The 22,498-nt window shown below is 41.4% G+C and overlaps 1 protein-coding gene across 1 annotated transcript in view; it reads right to left on the reverse strand.

Moving 5' to 3' along the window:
- The window catches only part of Slc25a13 (solute carrier family 25 member 13), a 180,968-nt gene extending 162,271 nt beyond the window's left edge, over positions 1–18,697 (reverse strand). Inside the window, exon 1 of the mRNA XM_071612477.1 lies at positions 18,511–18,697. Coding sequence (XP_071468578.1) covers positions 18,511–18,525 — 15 coding nt within the window. The 5' untranslated portion in view covers positions 18,526–18,697. The remainder of the gene's footprint in view (positions 1–18,510) is intronic.
- Between the last annotated feature and the right edge of the window lie 3,801 nt (positions 18,698–22,498).

Here is a 22,498-nt window from a genome sequence, read left to right on the forward strand (position 1 = left end):
GAATACAACAGTTAAGAAATAAATGGTGGTGTTTTAGCTGTGGGTCTTGTTTTGCAAAAAAGTTTTAGACACACTAGTTTTGGATTCCACTATTCATTAACCTAAAGCTAGGATTCCGGCAAATGTCCCCAAGAGTAAAAATCTGACAAGAGGTGGTATGTACCTTTTCCAAAATAGACATATTTTTCTGTTTATAGTCTCAGCTCCTTACTGAGACAGAGATGCTTGCTCCCACTGACACTGGCAGACAGCAGCAGGTTTACAGCAAAGATGTGGGGCCCAGCCCTGCTACTAACATGGTGACCTGGGGCAAGTTGGTTACATCTGAGTTTTAGTTTCTTCATTTATAAGATAGGCAAGATGATAATAAAGTCTAAGTTAAGTCGAGAACAAGACTATGTGGCATTTCTAATTCTAAATATGAATGAAAGGCAAGTAGGTCCAACATATACTGAACTTAGAAATAGGCAACAAGGGAGAGCATATTAAAATACTATGGGATGACTAGTGTCTCGTTAGGAAATCTGGAGAATCAGCCTGAGGTGGAGAGTCCACTAATGATGCCCAAAACTAACTCAGAATGGCTTGGTAAGAAATCCACCTCAGTTTCACACCAAATGCCGCTCTGGCTGCCTATCAGATAAGCTGCAGTGAAAACATCACACACAACCTGGCTCCCGCGGTGCCCTCTTCCTAATTGAAATCTTACATGTGAGCCTCTGATGAGCAGAACCTAGCTCACCCACTTGTGTCCTGCCTCCAGGGAAAGATGGGCACCGAGTTCTCAGTTCTACACTGGGGAAGGAAGCCTTCTAATGAAATTTCCTCCAACACAGAGAAGTCAGTCAGAGCACAATGGGTCACTGGAGCTGTGAAAATGAACTTGACTAGCCAGAGGCATTAGGCACATGCCTGCATAATCTCCCTTTCTTTTCAAACCTCAAAAGTAGTCTTCTTTTTCTTTATAGGTGAGAAAACTGCAGATCAGAAGCAGATTATCTGTCCAGGTCCTGCCTTTCCACAGGGTCACAGTCCAGGCAGCCAGGATGCCTTAGACCAGTGCTTTGCAACCTCTGTGGAGGGTCCAGTGATCATTCTTTGTGCAGTGTCAGTGCATTTAGGGTGTTGAGCAGAATCCTGGCCTCTGCCCACGAGATACCAGTGGCAACCTACCCCCACCATGCTGTGATAACCAAAAAAAAAGTCTCCAGACATCGCCAAATATTCCCTAGGCAAAAAAAAATCCCCCCACCTCCAGCGAACAACTGCTGCCTTAGGGGGCTATACTCTACTTCCCACACATGCAGCACAACTCCTAGGGAAAGGCCACAGAGCACCAGGCCAGGGACGGGCTCTAAGACAACCCCAAATAAACCACAGACCCTGCTCCAAGGAGAAGGACTGACTTATCTATGAGTGATTGGAATAATGCATATGATGACACATGTCCTCACAAGGTACAGAGGTGGCAGAACTATGATCACACTTCTGCTGGAGTTGGGGTACACAGAGGTGCAGTCTTGAGTTGTACTGTTAATTATCAGTTACAGCAACAACAGCGACCAACTAACTTTTACTGGGACCTTAAATCTATGCCAGGTCTACTGCTAAAGGTTTTACAGCTGATCTCATTTAAACATTACTTAAATTCTTTAAGGTGAAGAGTCACTAACATTCCTGTTTTTAGATGAGGAAGCTGAGGCATTTCAGAGTCTTCAATGAGTACTCACAAATCAGACGCAGAAGTGACCCCAGAGCCCGCATCATCTGGATGCTAATTATAATATATGCAGGATGTGCCCAGAGTTTGGCAAGGATAGTTTAAAGCTATCCTGATGAATCATGCCATTGGACAACATTGTAACTGAAACCAATTTAAAACAGTCCTTTTGATTTGGCATTATGATTCATAAATGCTCATGGTTCAGTAGAAGGCAGACCTGCCTAATGTAGAATATTACTTTCCAGTATTACATGCTGAACTTAGTCTCATTTTTTTTAAACCATCAAGGTTACAGTATAATTAGGAACCAGCTGCAATTGTAATTACAGCTCCCAATATAATTTGTTACATATTAGCAAGTGTCAAATTACTACTGCTTCTTAAATGAATAAAAACTGATTGTGCTGCTCTGAAGACCGAGATGTGTGTTCCTGGTGGGGAACAAAGGAATATAAAAAGTATATGACATATTTATAAAGTGCTGAAAGGCTCTACTTAGGAGATCACAAGTTGCTAGAGCCCAGATAATGCCATAAAAAGTTAAAATGGCTTCCAGGAAGAATAGCTAACTTAATAAATACAGAGAGAGAAAACCAGAAATGACGATAAAGAAGTTGCCTCCACTAAATAATATCTTACCTGTTCCAAATTCTGCTACTTATCAACCTCATCTAACTGAAGCATAGTCAAGACCACAGAAGGAAGCAAAAAGCAAAAAAGAAGCCCAACAATGGCACCATTTCACCTGGCTGAGCGGGCCCCTGTACTCTCCTCCTGAGCCCAGGATTGACATGCCTTGAAGCAACTTCTCTGACTCAAGAGTCCATAGCTAATGCCTCTAAAAGCATACTATGTCACAAGCTCTGCTCTAAACTTTGCAAACATTAGCACACTGAACCTCCCAGCAGTTCCAAAACGTAGATGCAACTACACCCCTTTGATAGATGAGGAAACTGAAATATAGACAGGTTGAGTAACTTGTTCAAGTTACACAGTAAGTAGCAGAGCCATAACATGAACACAAATCCAGGGTTACAACCATTATGTGACACTGCCTTTCAAAGGAAAAAAAGAGAGAGGCTGAGAATGAGAAAGCAAGAGAACTCAGAGATAAAAGAAAATCAAGACATATCAACCAATTATGATGCATGGGCCTTATTTACACGATAATTAAAAATCATTTAAAATTTCTAACACAATAAGGGATGTTAAATAATTACTGTGATTTTTTTTTTTAGATGTGATAGTGATATTGTCATGATATTTTTAAGAAATTTTGTTTAGGGATATATATTAAAATTCTTACATATAATGATATAATGTCTGGGGTTTGCTTTGGAAAAAAATGGGGGGTGGGAGAGTATGTTACAAATAAAATAATATTGTCCATAAATGAAAAATTACTACTGGTTAGATAATGAAATAGGGATTTACTACACTATTTCATTTTTTAACATACTAGAAAATTTCCATCGTAAGTAGTTTTTTAAATGCTCTTATTCTTTGAAGAACTAAGTCAAATGCATCTTCCTCCAGGAAGATTTTCTAGATTCTCTAAATACAGTCTCTTCGTAAAGTATTACTTGCAACTATTTCATGAGTTTTGCAATGAGACATTTAAATTCTGATATGGCTAACCAACAACATCACCTCTTGCTTTTTTCATCATTAAAAAAGAAAAAGAGTTGGGCGTGATGGCGCACACCGGCAGTCCCAACAGCTCATGAGGTTGAGGCAAGAGGATCACAAGTTCAAAGTCAGCCTCAGCAAGAGCGAGGCACGAAGCAATTCAGTGAGACCCTGTCTCTAAACAAATACAAAATAGGACTGGGGATGTGGCTCAGTGGTCAGGTGCTCCCAAGGTCACTCCCCAGTACTCCAAAAAATTGAAAAAAAAGAAAAAGAGAATCGGGATTGAATGAAAATGCGTAACCTAGGACGGAATCTAGCAGTACCTGCTTCCTAGTTACTGGCATCCCTTCCCCAGGTAGAGCAGCCCAGCTGACTGAGTAGGCAGCAGATACCTGAGCTCTGAGGGAGGATTTCTGGGCCTTGTGAGCTGATAGGATCTCTTATGACTCTGAACCAGCAGATTCAGTCTGAATGGCAGTGGAGCAGGCTGGCTGATGATGTGGCACTAGAGAAGGTTCATGAACTCCAGGACTGAACAAACACAAAAACTGAACCTCTTCCCTACCTTTCTTTGGAAAGGGAGATTGGGGGAGGAGTAGATAGGAGGACAGTGGGGGGAGGAGTAGATAGGAGGACAGTGGGGAGAGAGTGGATGGATTCTAAAAAGTATCAGAAAAATATTTGGGTGATTTCTGATGTAACGTTAAGTCAGAAAGCTAGTCTTAAATACGACATGTAACCCAGAAGCCATAAAGGAAAACTGATTAACATAAAGTTAATTTGAACCAGTTAAACATCAAACCACTGAAGAAAAAAACAATGTACAAACAGATGGGGCCAAAGGGACAAGGTTCTTAATTTAAAAGTCCTCTAAGGAAAAAAAAAAAAATCAATGCCCAGTGGAAAATCAGGCAAAGGTCACAACTAGACTCTACTCAAGCTGCTGCTAAACATGAAACATGGACCAATCGAAATCTCCATGAATCACTGTGAAAAGAGATTCTGGGGCTGAGCTCTGACTTTGGGAACTGAGATTGGAGACAAGAAAAAGGTGGAATCCTCCACTGAGTCAACATCACCTGGAAAGAAAATAACTGTGAGGCTCCTCAGAAGTGAATGAAATCCTTTGCCAATGGGCAGAGAGCAAAGTCAAAGACCTGAGGTCACCAGCATACTTTCAAGCCACCCAGCACACTCTAGGGACTAACTGGTCTGAAACAGATACAATGGACACACTGTTTGGACTTGCTGGGAATTCTGCCCTGTAATGTAGCTGGGCTTTCTTTTTATTATTTATTTAGTACCAGGGATATCTTAACCAAAAGGGAAAGTATTTCTATAGGCACCTCCTTTTGAAGCAGTCATTCTGTGGTCAGAGAATCATTTACCTTGGGCCTAACCCACCCCCCATCCCGCCAAGCCAAGGTCTTCTCAGCAGTAGAATCTCCAAGGCATGCACTTGGAGATTACCAGTACCATGTGCAACTACTCCAGCATTTCCAAATGACTTATTTTGGTGGGTGATGTAGGGCACTGGATAAGTAGTTTATTAGAAAAAGAAAAAAGTCTCCAACAAACCATAAAAATGCAATAGAAAATCTTCCCCTTTCACTTTGACAAAGATTGGCACACCAAATTAAAGAACAAGTCAATGAATAGTGTCTAAATGCTATGGAACAGCTACTTTAAGTTCCTGTGGAACTTAATCTTACCCAAGGGACAATTTTAAAATATTTCAATATTTGTGATGAACTGAATTGTGTTCCCCAAATTTGTATGTTGAAGTCCTAACCCAGTACCCCAGAATGTGATTTGCCATATGTCCAGAGTATTTAAAGTGTTATGCTCGAATTCGGGACCCCCAAAAGACCACCAGAGACCCAAGATCGATGTAAGCAGCAAAGAGGTGTTTATTGCGAGCTAGCTCGGTCCTCTGCATGCACACAGCAACTGGTGATGCTGAGAGGCCTGGAGCCCAGGGTTTGCAGCAGTTTTATACATTCTTTGGAGAAGGCAGGGACCCCCACATACATCATAGCATTTCTTAGCAAATCATCACACACTGCGGGAAAATCAAATAACAACTCTAAAACATGATTAGCACATTCACTGGCGGGAACAAGTTGGGTAGGGGTGATTGGTTACTAAGAGGGGTATTCATTTGAACTGATTGGTTTAAGCCATGAGGGGTGTTCGTGCTGAATTACATGGTTTCCCAACACGTTTTATCAACCACCATAAACTACTGGGAGGGTCATCTGGCATTCCAGGTATTTCCCTGTCTCATGCTGATTGGTGGCTGCTAGGGGGTTGCTATGGATCCCCACCTAGCCTGACTGAGTCAGGGACACTTGGTGCAGCAGATCTCTCCGGTTATTTATAGATAAACCACTTAGCAGGGTGGGAATGTGCCTAGGAGTGCTCTGTAGGTCTTTCCAAGGACAAAGGTCATGTCCCTTCCTTGGACAGGCTTTGCTCTGAGGTAGAGGCTGGTTTTTCAAAAGAGGTTAGTAAACTGAGATCAGTAAGGGGGACCCTACTCTAATATGACTGGTGTCCTTATAAGAAATGGAAATTAGGGTACAGACAGACAGAAACACATGAACACGCAGGAAGAAGAAAGCCAGCCAGTGACAAGCGAAGGAGAAGCCTCAGAAGAAACCCACCCTGCCTGGATCCTGATCTCAGCATGATGAAAAAAACAAACTCTGCTACATTTAAGCCACCCTGTCTTTGGCAGTGCCAAACTAACACAATGTCACATAGTACAAAGCTGGTCTACCTGGGCCAAATATTTCTTTCATCCCTTCATTTGTATTGAATCCAGACTCAAGCATTGCCTTTAATCTTATGTCTCTTTGGGCATCTCCTTAAATTCAGCCCTTTTCATTCATAACTTGACATTTTTTAAGTCAGACCAGAGTCTCAGAGATTGTCTCATTTTCTGCATTGTCCAATTGTTTCCTCATGATTAGATCCAAATTAAGTAATTCAGGGAAGAGTGCTCCTAAAGTGTATACCCTCCAATGCATCTTATCAGGAGGCACAGTATGACAGTTTGTTCCATTTGTTAATGGTGACTTGGTCGAAGCAGATCTCTCCATTGTAAAGGCACTTTCTTCCTTTTGCAAGTAGTAAGTAATTTACAGGGAGATACATTGAGACAATGGAAATTCTAACAATCTTTTACCAAAGAGCTTTAGCATCTATTAACAACCCTTGCCTGAATCTATAATTGCTAGCCAGTTGCAAAGTGACTTTTTACCCTTCTTCTAATTCTAGCATCCCTTTCACCTACAGGTAACATTTCAGTAAAGAAAGCATCACATCTCTGTCCTCCAGGGCACTTGGACTCCCATGGGAAGTGATAATAACCCTCTATAAATAAGGAGCTCAGGCCTTATGTGTTAAAATGCGTTTTCAATTGATTTTTTTTTATTTTGGTAAACTACACATAGAATTTATCATTTTAACCATTTTTAAGTGTACAATTCTGTAGCATCAAGAATATTCAAAATGGGCTGGGGATGTGGCTCAAGCGGTAGCGTGCTTGCCTGGCATGCGTGCGGCCCGGGTTCGATCCTCAGCACCACATAAAACAAAGATGTTGTGTCCGCCGAAAACTAAAAATAAATAAATAAGTATTTAAAAAAAAAAGAAACTGACAAGAATATTCAAAATGTTGTATAACCATCCGTACTACCCATTTTATCAGCCCAAACACAAATTCTTTTAATTAATTAATATCCAAATGGTTTTTAACAGTCATTTTTTCTAACAATTACAATAGGAATAGGAAGAACTTTGTTTAACAAAATCTGCCCAACCCTATAGAAAAATTCCAGGAAACATTCTTATCTCTAGCTGAGCTCTAAGCTAAATAAACAAATAAATAAGCAAGCTCCCATATTTTTCTTGCTACTCTGTTGCCATGGCTTTATGGAAAGGAATCTGAACAAGGGTTGGCTATGTCCCCTGAAACCACTGTAAAGGATAAGGAGGGAATGAGTATGAGGTATGTGTATGTAGGTATGTGTATGTGTACACACACACACACACACACACACACACATATATACCCATAAATACATAAAATGTGTATACATAAATGTGTGTATTTAAAAAATGGAAGTCACTTCTAACGTTCCACAGAGAACAACTGTTAATATTCAAACTTGGTCAACAAAAATAAACCATTACGCAAAAAGCTGGTGGACCCAAATGACAACATCTGAACCCACTGATCAAACATAAGATCACAGAAACAACCAAAAATGATATGCCTCCCAGTGTGAGCAGCCCATACCAATTACTCAGTAACCTGATGGAGCACCCAGCACCACCTAGGAAGTATTCTAGTCAAAAACAAAAGCTAAGACCCTAGCTTGATGAAGCTTCTAGATTTATCACTTGGCAGGAAAAGCTGAGGACAGTGCAACATGACAGGGATGCATGCAGCAAAACCCAAACTGTGGAAACTAAAGGAAAGATGACCCAATTCCCTCACCAAATACACTGCAAGGAAACAACAGAAGAGAGGAAAACTAAAGATTGACAAGCTGTAAAAGGCCTTCTAACCAAAAGCCATGTGCAGTGTGTCTGAATCCCGATTATAGCAAACCCACTGTGCAAACTATAACTCAGGACACGGGTTGAACATCTTTACTGGATTCAGGAAACCAGGAAACAGAACTAAGACGCCTTCCAAAAACTTTGGAATAGGAAGAACTTTGTTTAACAAAATCTGCCCAACCCTATAGAGGAATTCCAGGAAACATTCCTATCTCTAGCTTAGCTCTAAGCTAAATAAACAAATAAATAAGCAATCTCCCATTTTTTTCTTGCTACTCTGTTGCCATGACTTTACAGAAAGGAATTTGAACAAGGGTTGGCTATGTCCCCTGAAACCACTGTAAAGGATGAGGAGGGAATGAGTATGAGGTGAAACTGGAGACGTATTCAAGTATTAATATACAGCCAATACCAAGGCAGAGTAAGCTTTCTAAGAGTTTAAATTTTATTTAAATTCTATTTAAGCTGAGCGTGGTGATGCACACCTGTAATCACAGCAATTGAAGCAGCTGAGGCAGGAGGACTGCAAGTTTGAGGCCAGCCTCAGCAATTTAGTGAGACCCTGTCAATAAAACATAAAAAGGACTGGAGATGTGGCTCAATGGTAGAGCACCCCTAGGTTCAATCCCCAGGACCAAAAATTAAAAAAATAAATTTTATTTTATAGGCATCAGAAGCCATACTATGTAGCAAGGTAAATTAAAGAGGGCAGTGTAGCACAATGGTCATATGTATAGGTTCTGGAACCAGGCTGCCTGCACTCAAGCCATGGCTGTGCCCCTTATAAGTCATGTGACCTTGGACAGGTTACTTAGTTTCTCTGTGCCTCTTGGAATTTAACTCTTCTGTATAAAGGAGCATTCACATATCATATGATTGTTATAAAGATTAAATTATTTGATTATAATACAGAATGCCCAGAACAGAGCCTGGCTTTTAAGGTGTTAAATAAAAATAAAACTAACGTTATTTTCATTTGTATAACCTTTCTAAGTCTTAAATTCCTTTTCAAATGACATTAGGAATGCCTCCCCTGCTATATCACAAATGATTATAAAGATCAAATAATGGAACTTGGATCTTCATATTTTCTGGTTACTTTATTCCCTATAGCCTGTGAGCTTCTAAAAGCAAGTCCAGTAGCTTCCTCATTTTTGGAAGCCCCCGCACTTAAAAATGTGGCTACAAATCGGTAGAGTCAACTGCATGCCTGAATGCATTTTTTAAAACTGTTAAGTGTTATACCCATGAACACAGTACTGTCACTACCATGGCAATGAGTCAATCTTAGAAGATTCCTCTGGCAGTTCTGAGCAGAATGGACAGGGAGAAGCCAATGGCAAGAAGACCATGGAGATGATCCAACTAAATAGTAATAAGGGTCTGAATTTAAACAAAAAAGGCAGGATGCATGTGCTCCAGGGAACTAAAAGGGTTTCACTGACCCATCACTTTCCTGCAGTGTCTCTCCCAGCTGCCTATAATAGGCATTTAATTGAATTAACTAAAAACTTCAATGAGAAAGTTAAGTTTCAGGCTGACAGTAAGGAGTTAAGAAGATGCATTCAGTTCTAGATGAGCAGAATGTGGAGTATCTTTGAGACAGACCAGCTGACACTCCCAACAAACATCTGAAAACTCCACCTGAAACTCAAGAGCTGCCCGGGCTGAGGCAAGCCACCATTTCCACTCAGAAGGCAGGTGTCACCACGGGAGCTAGAGGGAGGAGGGCAGAGCTTTGGGGGACACCAACATTCCGGGGGAAGCAGAAGAATGAAGAGAGCCTGCAAAGCAGTATAAAGGAGTAACATGAAAGGTAAGGTGCCAGCTGTGAGGGGATTCATCATGGAAGCTGATGGTGGCAGTTCCAGGAAAGAAAGGGGTGGGCGGGACACAGTCCCAGGAGGCCAAAAATGAAGAGAACAGGCTACCGGGTTTAGGAGCGAGGTTCCTGGTGGCCTTTGGCAAGCCTATAGGCGGAAGCTCATCTGCAGATTTTAAGTATAGGTGAGTAGCAAAAAAGCCAACCAAACAAACAAAGCCTTAAATAATAATTCAGAGATGTACTCTAAAATAATACTCTGGCTCCCATGTGAAATTGAAAGAAGCCCTAAGCACCCTAAAATTTATACGGGATTTTGTCACTATGTATTTAATTCTACAAAAAGTTGGGCTAATTTACAATGACTCCAAAAGGTGTTGTACCTTTGTTTTCGAAAGGCAGTTACACTTAATTACATGGTAACAAGAGTTCCAGATCAATATTCCCCAAACATAAATGTGCTTAGGATCTCATGGGGATCTTGTTAAAATGCAGTTGCTCATGCAACAGGCCTGGGGTGAGGCCTGATCCGTTGCATTTCTAACAAGCTCCCAAGTAAAGCCAACACTACCAGCTCCTTGACAAAAACTTCCAATGACAAGTCTCCAGGCAAATCACTTGCAGAAGGTGCCTGTTGAAGCAGCCATTATGGTAAATCATGAGCTTTAGCTAAGCACTCCATGTTTTGTTCATGTAGGTCAAATCATTTACGTCCACTAATTTGAAGTTAAGTGTAAATGTTCTGCAGACTCCAACAGACACATTTAGCCTTTCCCATTGTGATCACTGCAGATGTAACGGATGGTCCTGTTTCCCATAGGGTGATACCGAGCACCCAGAAAAGTTAATTACTCATCCAAATTCTCCACCTCAATGGCAACAATGGGTGATGACCAGGGTTCTCCTACTTTCTGGTCCAGGGTTCTTTCACTACACACAGTTATTGATATGGACTGGGGGGACAGTCCTGGAAGCTTCTTCCCACTCAAGAAAGTGGTGCAGAGCACACTAGGCAGCAGGGTCTTCTGCACCTCCACCTATAACTGTGATCAATGTTTAGGAGAAGACACTAAAAATCACATCATGTCTAAGTCCAAAAAACTAATAAACATGCACACATCTTTTACAAAAGATATCACAAAACAGCAAGAGTACCAGGAAATTTGACTCTTATCAAATCAACAATTTTCGTGGATAATGTGGAAACTGTGGCTACATGTGGAAATGTAGACAAAGCTACCAGTCTAATAAGAACCATTAAATAGAGTAGTTTATTTAGATTGAATTGCAAAGAATTTCAATACTGCTAATTAAGCTAATACTGTCAGGATCAAAAGCCAAAAGAAACCATCCAACCCTTTTCTTCACTCATTCAAAGGAAAAGGTGAGTCTTTTGAGTACTCTGTTAAACATTTCCAACCAACAAAACAGACTAAGGCTCCACAAGTTAATAATAATTCTGAATTAGCAGAATTCTTAGACCAAAACCAGCATCTAAATGAGTTGCCTGAAAGAGTAAGAGGGCCTGGTTTAAAATATCATTCAATTGCTGTGAAGTACTTTGTTTAAGGAACTGTATTACTGCAACAGAGCACAACCTCCTCCCTGAGCATGACCAACATACAACTACCGGTTCACACTGTCCTCTGTTCCAAGACTCACCCTAAAGCAACCAAGCAAACATGAAGAATAGTGCCTATGAGGCAGCAGACACCAGGCAGGCAGAGAAGGGAGGGCAATGTTCAGCAAGCCAGATTCTCACAGTGAGAACAAAGGAAGGAATGGCTTCCCGTATAAACTCATCAAAAGCAGAGGCTTGTCAACAGGGCAAAATGTCTTAAGAGGCAAAAGCACTGGGAAAGAGTCATTGCTCCTCTGGTAATCTTCTAAAATAACTCACTACCAAAAAAACCTTCACCCTAATTATCTTATACTATACACTGCCTTATATCCCTCGCCATCCACCCACCCCAGTCCTCTACTTGCTGATTAATACCTGTGAATAAGTGTGAGAATAATGTTTCCCCACACCACTCGACAAGGAGCAGGGAAAGGGCTCTAAGACCAGATGTATGCTGTTCATAGAAAACCTCGGAGTCTTCCCAAGAGACAACTGGGACTTCCAATCAATTTTGGTGATGAAGCTTATATTCTAGGATAATTACAAAACTGTAAAAAGTTGTTGTCTAAGCACCAAGGGGACATGAAAAAGAACTGAAAAGAAGTTTTCAAGGAAGAAGAGAACTTGAAGTGATCTTTGTGCATCCCTCCCTTAAATTAACAACACCAGGGATTTTTTCTGGCTAATCTCACTGTTCTGGTTGCATTCCTTTCTTATCCCAGGGAGTCAGCAGAGTATCACTTGAGGCAAATAGTTTGGATCAAGGGTTGTGAAGCTTTTAAAAATCCTGAGGCTCAGGCCACACCCAATGAAATCAATCAGATTGTGTGGGTAAGACCACACCCTAAACCCCCACCCCCTGAATTAGCATCTTTCATATCAGCCTGGATGATTCTAGTCAGTGGGAACCAGAGTGAGAAAAGCAAAGGAGTTCAAGGGAACGAGAACCAATTACAAATGTTCCTAGGAATCCAATTCTTCACCTGGGAAAGGGGGAAGGATTGAGGTGGGGGAAAGAGTGAAGATCACTGTGTTATATGAATTCTAATGCCCATCCAGCTCTAACAATTCAAGAAATCCTAAAATTCGAACATTAATGGAACTGTGGAAACTTGCTGTCTTAATAACTATCATGGTCACATAAAAAGAACTCGGGGCTGGGGATGTGGCTCAAGCGGTAGTGCACTCGACTGGCATGCGCGGGACGCTGGGTTCGATCCTCAGCACCACATAAAAATAAAATAAAGATGTTGTGTCCACCAAAAACTAAAAAATAAATATTAAAAAATTCTCTCTCTCTCTAAAAAAAAAAAAAAAAAAAAGAACTCAGGCTTTTTTTCCTTCCTTCCTAGGGGGAAAAAAATCGGTCTGCTTGAGCCTGGGGTTGTGGCTTAGTGGTAGAGTGCTCGCCTGGCAATTGCAAGGCAGTGGGTTTGATCCTCAGCACCACATGCATACATGCATACATACATACATAAATAAATAAATGTGTTGTGTCCATCTACAACTAAAAAATAAATAAATAAATAAATTGGTCTGCTTTACTATGATATTACCTAATACCTAGCAGATTTTATTCTACCATAAGGGAGGGAAAAAAAACCCTGCCACATGAAGAATATCCTTAATCACCTCAAGCACAGGTACCTTCATAAAAAAACCTCAGAGGAGAATTTCTCATAGGTGAGATTACATGAAAAAGACAGAGGTTAAATGTACAGCCCAAATCCTATGTAGTAGAAATTGGATTAAAATCTTTCCAAAGGTTTAGGACAGTGGTGTCAGTTGTACAACTCTATGAATACATTAAATACCAACTAATTGTACTCTTTAAGTGGGTGATCTGTATCGTATATGAATTATATCTCAATTGAGCAGTTTTAATTCCTGCCCTGTTGAGATTTACAATCCTCTTGGAAAGAAGGAAAAACCACATCTAACAAACAGTGCAGTGAAACCTCTACTGGGTGACAAAGGTGTTCTAAGATAAAAACGACTGTCCTGGGCCAGGGGAAGTGGCTCACACGTGTAATCCCAGTGGCTCAGGAGGCTGAGGCAGAAGGATGGAAAGCCAACCTCAGAAAAAAGCAAGGTACTAAGCAACTCATAGAGCCGCTGTCTCTAAATAAAATATAAAATAGGACTAGGGATGTGGCTCACTGGTTGAGTGCCCCTGAATTCAATCCCTGGTACCTGCCCACCCCACCCCACTAAAAAAAAACTGTCCTGGGATTAAGGATATATGCATGTCCCTAATCTATGGTTTATGAATTCTCACACATGTACTTTTGTAAGTGGAACTCTAAGGCCTGGGAGAGGAGGAAAAGACAGGGGTAGGGGTTAAGGTAAGCACAACTCTGAAAACTGATGGGTAGGGCTCAAATCCAGCCTATACTACCTTGAGAAATTACTGAACCTCCCTAGATCCAGGCTTTTCACTTGTAAATGAGGACAGAAACAAAGCACCTGTTTCTTGGTATTATGAAAACTGATTTATTATTTATGATGCACTTGGGAAGGCACATAGCACACAGTAAGCACTATGTAAGCAATCGGTAAATAAAGCCTGGTTTATGTGAGGACACCTAACTTCCCCTCCCAATCCAATTCCTACACTCACCCATGCACCTCCTCTCCAGGGGCTATACTACTCTGTCGACAATAAGGTGCACAGGCTGAGAGGACAGACTCTGAGCCAGAATGGTATGATTTGAATTCTAGCTGCGGAGCTTCCTGACTGTCAGGTGGTGGGCCACTTACATAACCTCATTGTTTCAGAGTCTTCTTCTATATAACAGGATGACAGAATCCAGTTCAGAAGGCTATCAGAAGGATGAGCAGGGTAGCACATACCTGTAATACTAATGACTCAGGAGGCTGAGGCAGGAGAGTCACAAGTTCAAAAGCCAGCCTCAGAAACTTAGCAAGACCCTCTCTCAAAATAAAAAATAAAAAGAGCTGGGGATATGGCTCAGTGGTTAGGCGCCTCTGGGTTCAATCCCCAGTACAAAAAAAAAAAAAAGCTGTTAGAGGCATTAAATGAACTAATAATGAAAATATTATAAAGCCCTAGAAGTGAATCCAGTATCTTAGTAAGCATTCTATAAGAATTTGCTACTTTTTGATTTTTTTTTTTTCCCTCGTATTACCTGCTGGTTCTGTAAATGTAGCATGTGCTCTCATTTCCTTGCCTTTGGTGCTGTTTCTCATCACTGGGTTGGATCTTTTTCCTCTTTCCAGTGCATTCCTTATGATATACCACCACTTCTGAGAAGTCTGCCTCAGGCAGAAATGAGCTCCTTCACAAAGCCCATGAAATAGAGGTTTTTCATCAGAGAACTCAGCCCCTGGTATGGGTTTGGTTTTCTTGAAGGTCTGATGTCTGATTCATTTAGGTATCCTCAGTCTAGTCCCATTTGCAACACTAGAAAGAATACACAATTCCAAGTGCACCAATGTCACAGCAATGACCCATCCAAGAATGAAAAATTAATAAAGTCACTAGTCCTTCAGAAAAAGTTTTTCATTATTATTAATGCTTTAATTTATCCCCCCCCTTTTTTTTAGTTCTAGGTTAATTTCACCCAAATTACTGGTCTATGTCGTTTAATATCTGAACATCTGTCACCTTCCATGCCTGAACTCAAATGAACACTCCCTAACTTTAAACAGTTTTATGTAGTTTAATTTCACCATTTTTTTTTTTTTCCTTTTGCAGTACTAGGGATTAAACCCAAGGCCTCACACATGCTAGGCAAGCACCCTACCACTAACCTACATCTCTAGCCTTTTTGTTTGTTTGTTTCATTTTGAGTCAGGTCTTGCTAAGTTGCCCAGGCTCTCCTGAACTTGGGATCTTCCCACTTCAGTCTTCTAGCCTCAGCCTCCAGAGCAGCTGGGATTACAGACATGCACCAAAATGCCCAGCTTAATTTCATCATTCTTAATGTATAAAACCTGACAATGACAAAGAGGGAATGTCCATTACAACCAAAAAGGACAGAGAAGATAGTATTATTTTTTAAAAATCCATTTTTATGTAATTATGTAAAATAGAACTTTTATTTTAAAAAATTATTTTTATCTTAATAGACACTGAGTAGTTTTGGAAGTTTTTAAAATATTCAAACAGCACAAATAGTATAGAAAGATACTATAACAAGGAAACAATAAGGATTATGCCTATAAGAAAACAAAAGTTGCTTGAGTTAATCTCAAAAATACTAAGAGTGGGTGGGTTTGGGATATAGCTCAGTTAGTAGAGTGCTTGCCTTGCATGAACAAGGCCCTGGGTTCGATCCCTAGCACCACAAAAAAAAAAAAAAAACTAATGCTAAGGGGGGTTAGAAGTATAACTCAACATAGAATACTTGCCTAGCACATGCAGAGACCTGGGTTCAATCCCCAGTATAGAAAAACAAAACAAAACTAAGAGTTTCAGATCAACGTTACTATATGAAAAAACAAATACCTCTTGCATCATTAAGTGGCAACTTTCTTGGTAAATATCAAAATAAAAGCAGATCAGACTAGATTCTCAGTCTTCCCATTTAAACTATTAAAGGAAGAAAGATACAAATAACCAGTTACATTTGAATCAATACAAAGATCAAAAAACCAAGATGAGATTAGGAAATAGCTGGTTGAGACTGCATCTACCCGGAAAATAAGTCTGGCTTGGATATTCAAAGGATTCATTCCAATGAGTAGAGTAAGTATTGGGATCCTGCAACTGCAATCCTCAGGTTCACAGCCCAATTGCTTAACACTCCATTGAGGTAGACTTTCTTTTACTCAGGCTCTTCAACTTTTCATTGGGTCCATCCTACACCCAGATGAAATTTTCAAGTTTATGCCTCTGCAACTGACAACATGGAATAACTATACTCCAAGGAAAAAGCAAGGAGCACCACCTTTAACTCAGGAAACCCAGTATGGACAGCAGCCAACAGAAGCAATCCATAAGGAAGGTGCCCAAAGGCAATTCGGCAAGAGACATTCATTCTTGGACCTAGTCAGACCGGCCACAGCTTCAATGGGAGACCTTTTAAGACCACATTTACTACACTGCCCTTAAGCTCCAATGAGGACATCCTAAGAAATGACCTTATGAACCCACAAATGTGTATTTATGGTCCTGAGGTAGTTTCAAATGCAGTTCACCCATGGCATATAAAAGGACATGGGGAGAAAGAGTTCTCAGATAGAAGTACCGGGACACCTCTCTCCCAAGTAACTGACCTTTCTGATTATTTCCTCTTTGCTTCGGCTGCCAGAAAAATGCAGTTATCTCTAGTGAGTACCTACTTATTTCCCACTAACCTTGGTCCTGGCTTTATCTAACTTTCTCTTTATCCTGGCTTTCTTATATACTCAGACTGGATTTTGATATGTCTTGTTGGATTTTAAATGTATGTATATATAAGGTAAATCATTAGAAATCCTGAAAAGAGATGAGATTAAATGAATATACAAACAAAAATACAGGTTCCCAAACAGTAAAAATGAAATGACTGTTTCATTTTTTTCTATAATTCTCTCTACATGGCTAAAAATCAATTGCTCTTGGTGGGATGTGACATTTTAATAAAAATACAACCAAAAAATTCCGATTTCCATGTCACTTGTTTTACTTCCTGTTAGTTAAGTCATAGACTCCATCTCTGTTTAGTTTCTTCAATCACTTCATCTCTGAATAAAGTAAATTTATTTAGTTTACCTACAGATATACAAAGTAACAATAAAAAATGGACATTTACTCCCACCTTCTCAGGGAACCAATTCACACCCAATTCTTAGACTCTAACTTCATGAAAACTTACTGGAAAGAAAAGGCCAAAAGCTACTGTGCTTAAAAGAATTAATGGAGCTTCCAAAATTAACACATGTGAGTGCACACACACACACACACACTCAGGAGCACACACATCAGAGCACAATCCTGAGAATGAAACAGTAATTACTAAAAAGAGGCCACTTAGGCCACCTAGTCTGGGAAAACGAAAAAGCTTGTAGATTTGGGGAGCCTGGAGAGATTTAAGTCACAGAAACAGTATTTAAATATATTTGTCTGCTTACAATTTCCATTGCAAATGTGATTAGTTTGCTTGAATAAATAGGAATATGATGTGTTGGCCATGTTTTCCTCTTGAGGGTTATCACAGAGTTTTGATTAAGGACAAATGTTTGAAATGTTTAGTATATTTAAGTTCAGTGCACTTAAAATGAGCTAAGAAGTTGTATAGACTTGATTAAAGGACTGCCTTCGTGAACTTAAAATTAAAAGCAATAAATTCCAATGATTCGAGTGATTGGGACTAAATATGGTATTCTGCCAGGAAAGTTGAAATGCAGTCCAAAGAGACTGAAATGGTGTCCAGGTTTCAAGACATGGTGAAAGAGGAAAGGTCAAGCGGTCGGAGTTGCCTTTCCTGTGCGTTAGTGAATGATTCACGTTGCATAGAATTCCTTTTAAGTATAACTTCACAGGAGTGACAAGCTCCCAGGACAATCTGTTTTGTCATTTCCAAAATGATACTCAAACGCTCCGAGGCTGGTTTGTAAATGTTGTCAGATGGGGAGAGAGGAGTGATGGGAAAGAGAGACGGGGAAGGGTTCCTGGTCTTTCCATACACACAAGGACAGGCCAAGTCTCCCAGACAGTTTCCAAAACGGAAGTCAAGGTGACTCCCCCACCCGCGGGAAGGCGGGGCCCTTGAAACGCAATCGGATAAGGCTTTGGCCCTGGCTGTGCCCCCTGGAAGGAGAAGCCCGGGTCAACTACAACCGGGGTCAGAAGCAGAAGAGTCCCGGGGTGGCCGAGGGGACCTGCTGGCTTGAGCCCTTCCCTTCCCCAGGCGCACCGGGCCCCAATCGCGCCCGCTCCTCCTAGCCGGCATGGGCGCTGCGCCGCCGGGCACCGACTCCCGTCCCAGGCCAAGTGGGAGTGTCCGGCTGGCAAAGTTTCTGACCATACCTCGGTCCCCACACGGGCCACAAGCGGCCCGGACGAGGCCGACTCTGCAGCCTCCGCAGCTGCAAGGTGGAGCAGCTGCCCGACACCCGCTTTTCTCCCGGGTTGCACCAATCTAGGCACGTGCGCGCCCGAGCGGCGCAGCCCGGGCCCGGGCCCAAGCTTACCTTGGCGGCCGCCATGCTTCGCCCCGGCGCGGGCGGCTGCGGGGCCCTCTCACCGGCTTGCTCTTACTGGGGACCTCGGAGGCTCACTTCCCGTCCCGGCAGCATCGGGGGCGGCGATTCGGCCCGGCAGCGTGCGCGCCCGGCCTGCCTCCCCACGCCCTCCCGCCGGCGCGGGTCATGCGGGCGCTGCCTGCCCATTGGCTGGGCCAGGCCAGGGCCGCTGGGCGCGCGTGATCCCGCGGCCTCTGCCTTGAGGCCGGGGAGGGCCCAGGCCCGCGGGCAGCCTGGGGGCCGACACGTGACTCCGGCTGCGCTGTCCAGCAGTGGCCAGGCCGGTGGGACCAGGCCCGGCGCCAGCTGGTCACCTAAGGACAGGTGACCCGGTGAAGGAACCTGCGGGCGTGGATGGTACCAGGACCTACTTCTGGGCCAGGTGGAAGGAGCAAATAAGACTAATAGGTACACAGCCTGGGACAGTTGAAAACTCCACCAGGGCCCCAATATATCCAGGTTCTTTCTTCTTTCCCCTTCGGAGGAGCTGCACTCTGCACTACCATATAATGGATCCAAAAAGCCTTTAATCTAAAAGCATTGACTGGTGGAAGGGGAGATAGCAAATATTGCTGCAAGCCCCCAACAGGTGAATATAGTGCAAAACATATATTTGGGTCTACTCCAAAACAAAAGGTCAAAAGGTCCAGGATTAAAAGACACTGTCTTCCAGATAGATAGGCCCTAATAAAATAAATATGCAAAAGTTTAATTGAAAAATTAAATATATGACCTCCAGACGTCTTATTCCTCTTTATCAGAATTTCATTCATTTGTCCTTGTCATCAAAATTTATAAAATGGTGATCAAGAAAAAGGTCATTTAACATATTGTGTATTGCACATAGAATATATCAGCGAAAGTACCTATTACTAATCAGTTTAATCTGAGTGCCTTCTATGTGCTAAGGACTGTGCTCAGTGCTGAAAGCCCTAAAATTACTTAAAAGCTAGTTATGGTCCTTAAATATCTTAAGGTTAGTGAAAAGGCAGACACATAAATGCTAATTCCATATAACTCATTAAGGCAACAACGTGTTCCCAGGGCAACATGGGAACACTGAGGACTGGGGAGGCCTCTTAAATATGATGCCTGAGCTGAATACAGGAAAGTGGCTGTGTATCAGTCCAATGAAGGAATAGTGAGGGCATTCCATCCAGAAAAAAAAAAAATGAGAACAGGCAGGAGACCCTGAAATTGTTGGGGGAATGCAAGTCAATGAAGCTAACCTGAGCTATAGGACTAGCGCAAGATTAGACCAGACTGGCAGGTGGGGGATGTCATGGAAGGTCTTGGATGCCATGCCAAAGGATGTGCACCTTAACTGAAGGGGTTTAAGGCCAGAAGCAGCATGACTCAGTTTCCAATGTGATGAATCTCACTGTGTTGTGGTCTGAATGTGAGACTCAGTTTCCAATGTGATGAATCTCACTGTGTTGTGGTCTGAATGTGTCCTGAAAATCTATGTGTTGGAAACTAAATCTCCAATGCAACAGTGAGAGGAATTGGGGCCTTTAGAGAAATGTTCAGGTTACAAAGCCTCTGCACTAATGAATGGATTAATGCCACTCTGAAAAGGGCTTTCAATGGTGAATTCACTTTTTGTCACTGCCCTTCTGCCATGTAAGGACATAACATTCCCCCTCTCTGGAGGACACAGTATTCAGGACCCACTGCCTTCAATTAGAAGTGGACTCCTATAGTTTCTGCCATCGTGGAAACAGAGAGACTAGGCCTTACTTGCTGGCATCTTGATCTTGGACTTCTCAGCCTCTAGAACTAGAAATAGATTTCTATTACTTTAAAATTATCTAGTCTCAAGAATTGTGCAGCAGGCTATAGCTTATGGTGTGGAGGATGGATAAATATTACTACACTATCCAGGCAACCCAGGCTAGGGATGGGCTACAGCTGGAAGAATAAATAAAACATATCACTAGTTGGCTATAGACACCGATTATATGTGAGGTTGGTAGGGGAAAGAGGAGTGGCTGTATATTGCACACAGACCTGTGGTATGAGTGTCTGAAAAGACACCTGAGATCAGTAATAAAAGAATGTTTTGGAGATATGTGCCTATCTGTAAGGAGTGTGTGTACAACAGACAAATTCTCTTACAAAAGCCAAAAAAAAAAAGGAAAGAAAGATTTTCGTGTTATCTTATTGTATCTGTGACAAAAATGCCTGAGATAAACAAGGGAAGAAAGTTCACTGGCTCAGAGTATCAGAGGTTTCAGTCCATGGTCTGCTAGCTCCATTGTTTCTGAGTCTACAATGAAGCGGTACATATTGGTGGAGAGGTCACAGAAGAACAAAACTGCTCACCTCATGTCAGCCACAAAGCAGAGAGAGAGAGAGACCGGAAGGGGCCAGGGAACAAGATACAGTTCCCAAGGGCACACCCTCAAGGACCCACTCTCTTCAACTGAGTCCTGCCTCCTACTGTTTCCTCCACATCCCAGTAGTCAATTCATCTACAAATTAATCAATGGATTCATGTCTCCAAACACTCCTCTTGTATTCCTGATCTCAGATGTCTTTCCAGACATCCCTTATCTATTCTCTTTCCAAAAGGTCCATCTATAAACCTTGTTACATGGGGACCAAGCTTTCAACATAGGGCCTTGGGGGAACATTCCAGGTTCAAACCATAATATTTCAAAAAGGATCCACTAGTTAACCTACTCCTGAGAGGTCCAATAAAGCTCAGAACATGTCAATAGGCTGAGGAAAAAGACCAACAAAGATTGAAAAAATAAAGATAATATAAAAAAAAGGAGAATTGGTGGAGAAAAGTATTGTACAAATAGATTCTAAAGCTGTGGAGGGGAGGTCCAGGTGCTGTAAAGGGATTTTTTAAATGCTGAGAAAACACAAACCTCATGTTAACAAAATCACATCATATGCTGCACAGTGATTTTTCTGCATATTGATTTCTAAAGTCTCACTAACACTCTCATGTATAAATGAAGCTTAGTGTTTTTTTTAATTTGGTAAAATGTATATAACATAAAACTACCACACCTTAACCCTTTTCTTAGGGTTAACATTCGTAAATGTTAAATGCATTCATGTTATTATGTGCATGCTCTTCAAAACCTTTTTATCTTGTAAACTGAAATTCTATACCCATTAAACAACCACGTACACTCCTGCCTTCCTCAACCCTTAACATCCACCATTCTACTTTCTGCCCCTATAAATGAGACTATTCCAGGTACCTCGTATAAGTATTTTTTGGTGTGTGTGTGTGGAGGGGGGACTGGCTTATTTCACTTAGTATAAAGTCCTTTAAACTTTGTTTTTGCTATAACATATGTCAGATTTCCTTCTTCTTCTTCTTCTTCTTTTTTTGAATACGGTACTGGGGATTAAACCCAGGTCTTTATCAAGTTGCTGAGGCTGCCATCAAACTTGTGGTCTTCCTGTCTCAGCCTCCAATATCACTAGATTACAGGTGTACAACATCATACCTAGCAGAATATTTTTTTTTCTTTTTTAAGTCTCAGTATTATCCTGTTAACACATTAACTTTTATTTGTTAATAACAATTATTATTATTATTATTTACTTGTTTTTTAATTAATTAATTATTTTCTCGTACTGAGGATTGAACCCAGAGATGGTCTTCCACTGGGCTATATCTACATCACTTTTTGTATTTTTTTTTCAGTTTTATGTGGACACAATCTCTTTATTTTATTTTTATGTAGTGCTGAGGATCAAACCCAGTGCCTCATGCATGTTAGACTAGCACTCTACCACTGAGCCACAAATCCAACCCCACTTTTTGTATTTTTATTTTTAGAGAAGTTCTCACTAAATTTTTAAGGGGGGCCTTGAACTTGTGATCCTCCACCTCAGCCTCCCAAATCACAGGGATTATAAGAGTGGGCCACCGCACCCAGCTTAACATCATGTTTTTAAATTTAAATAC

Source organism: Marmota flaviventris, chromosome 1 (assembly GCF_047511675.1).
Source record: "Marmota flaviventris isolate mMarFla1 chromosome 1, mMarFla1.hap1, whole genome shotgun sequence".
Lineage (NCBI taxonomy): Eukaryota > Metazoa > Chordata > Mammalia > Rodentia > Sciuridae > Marmota > Marmota flaviventris.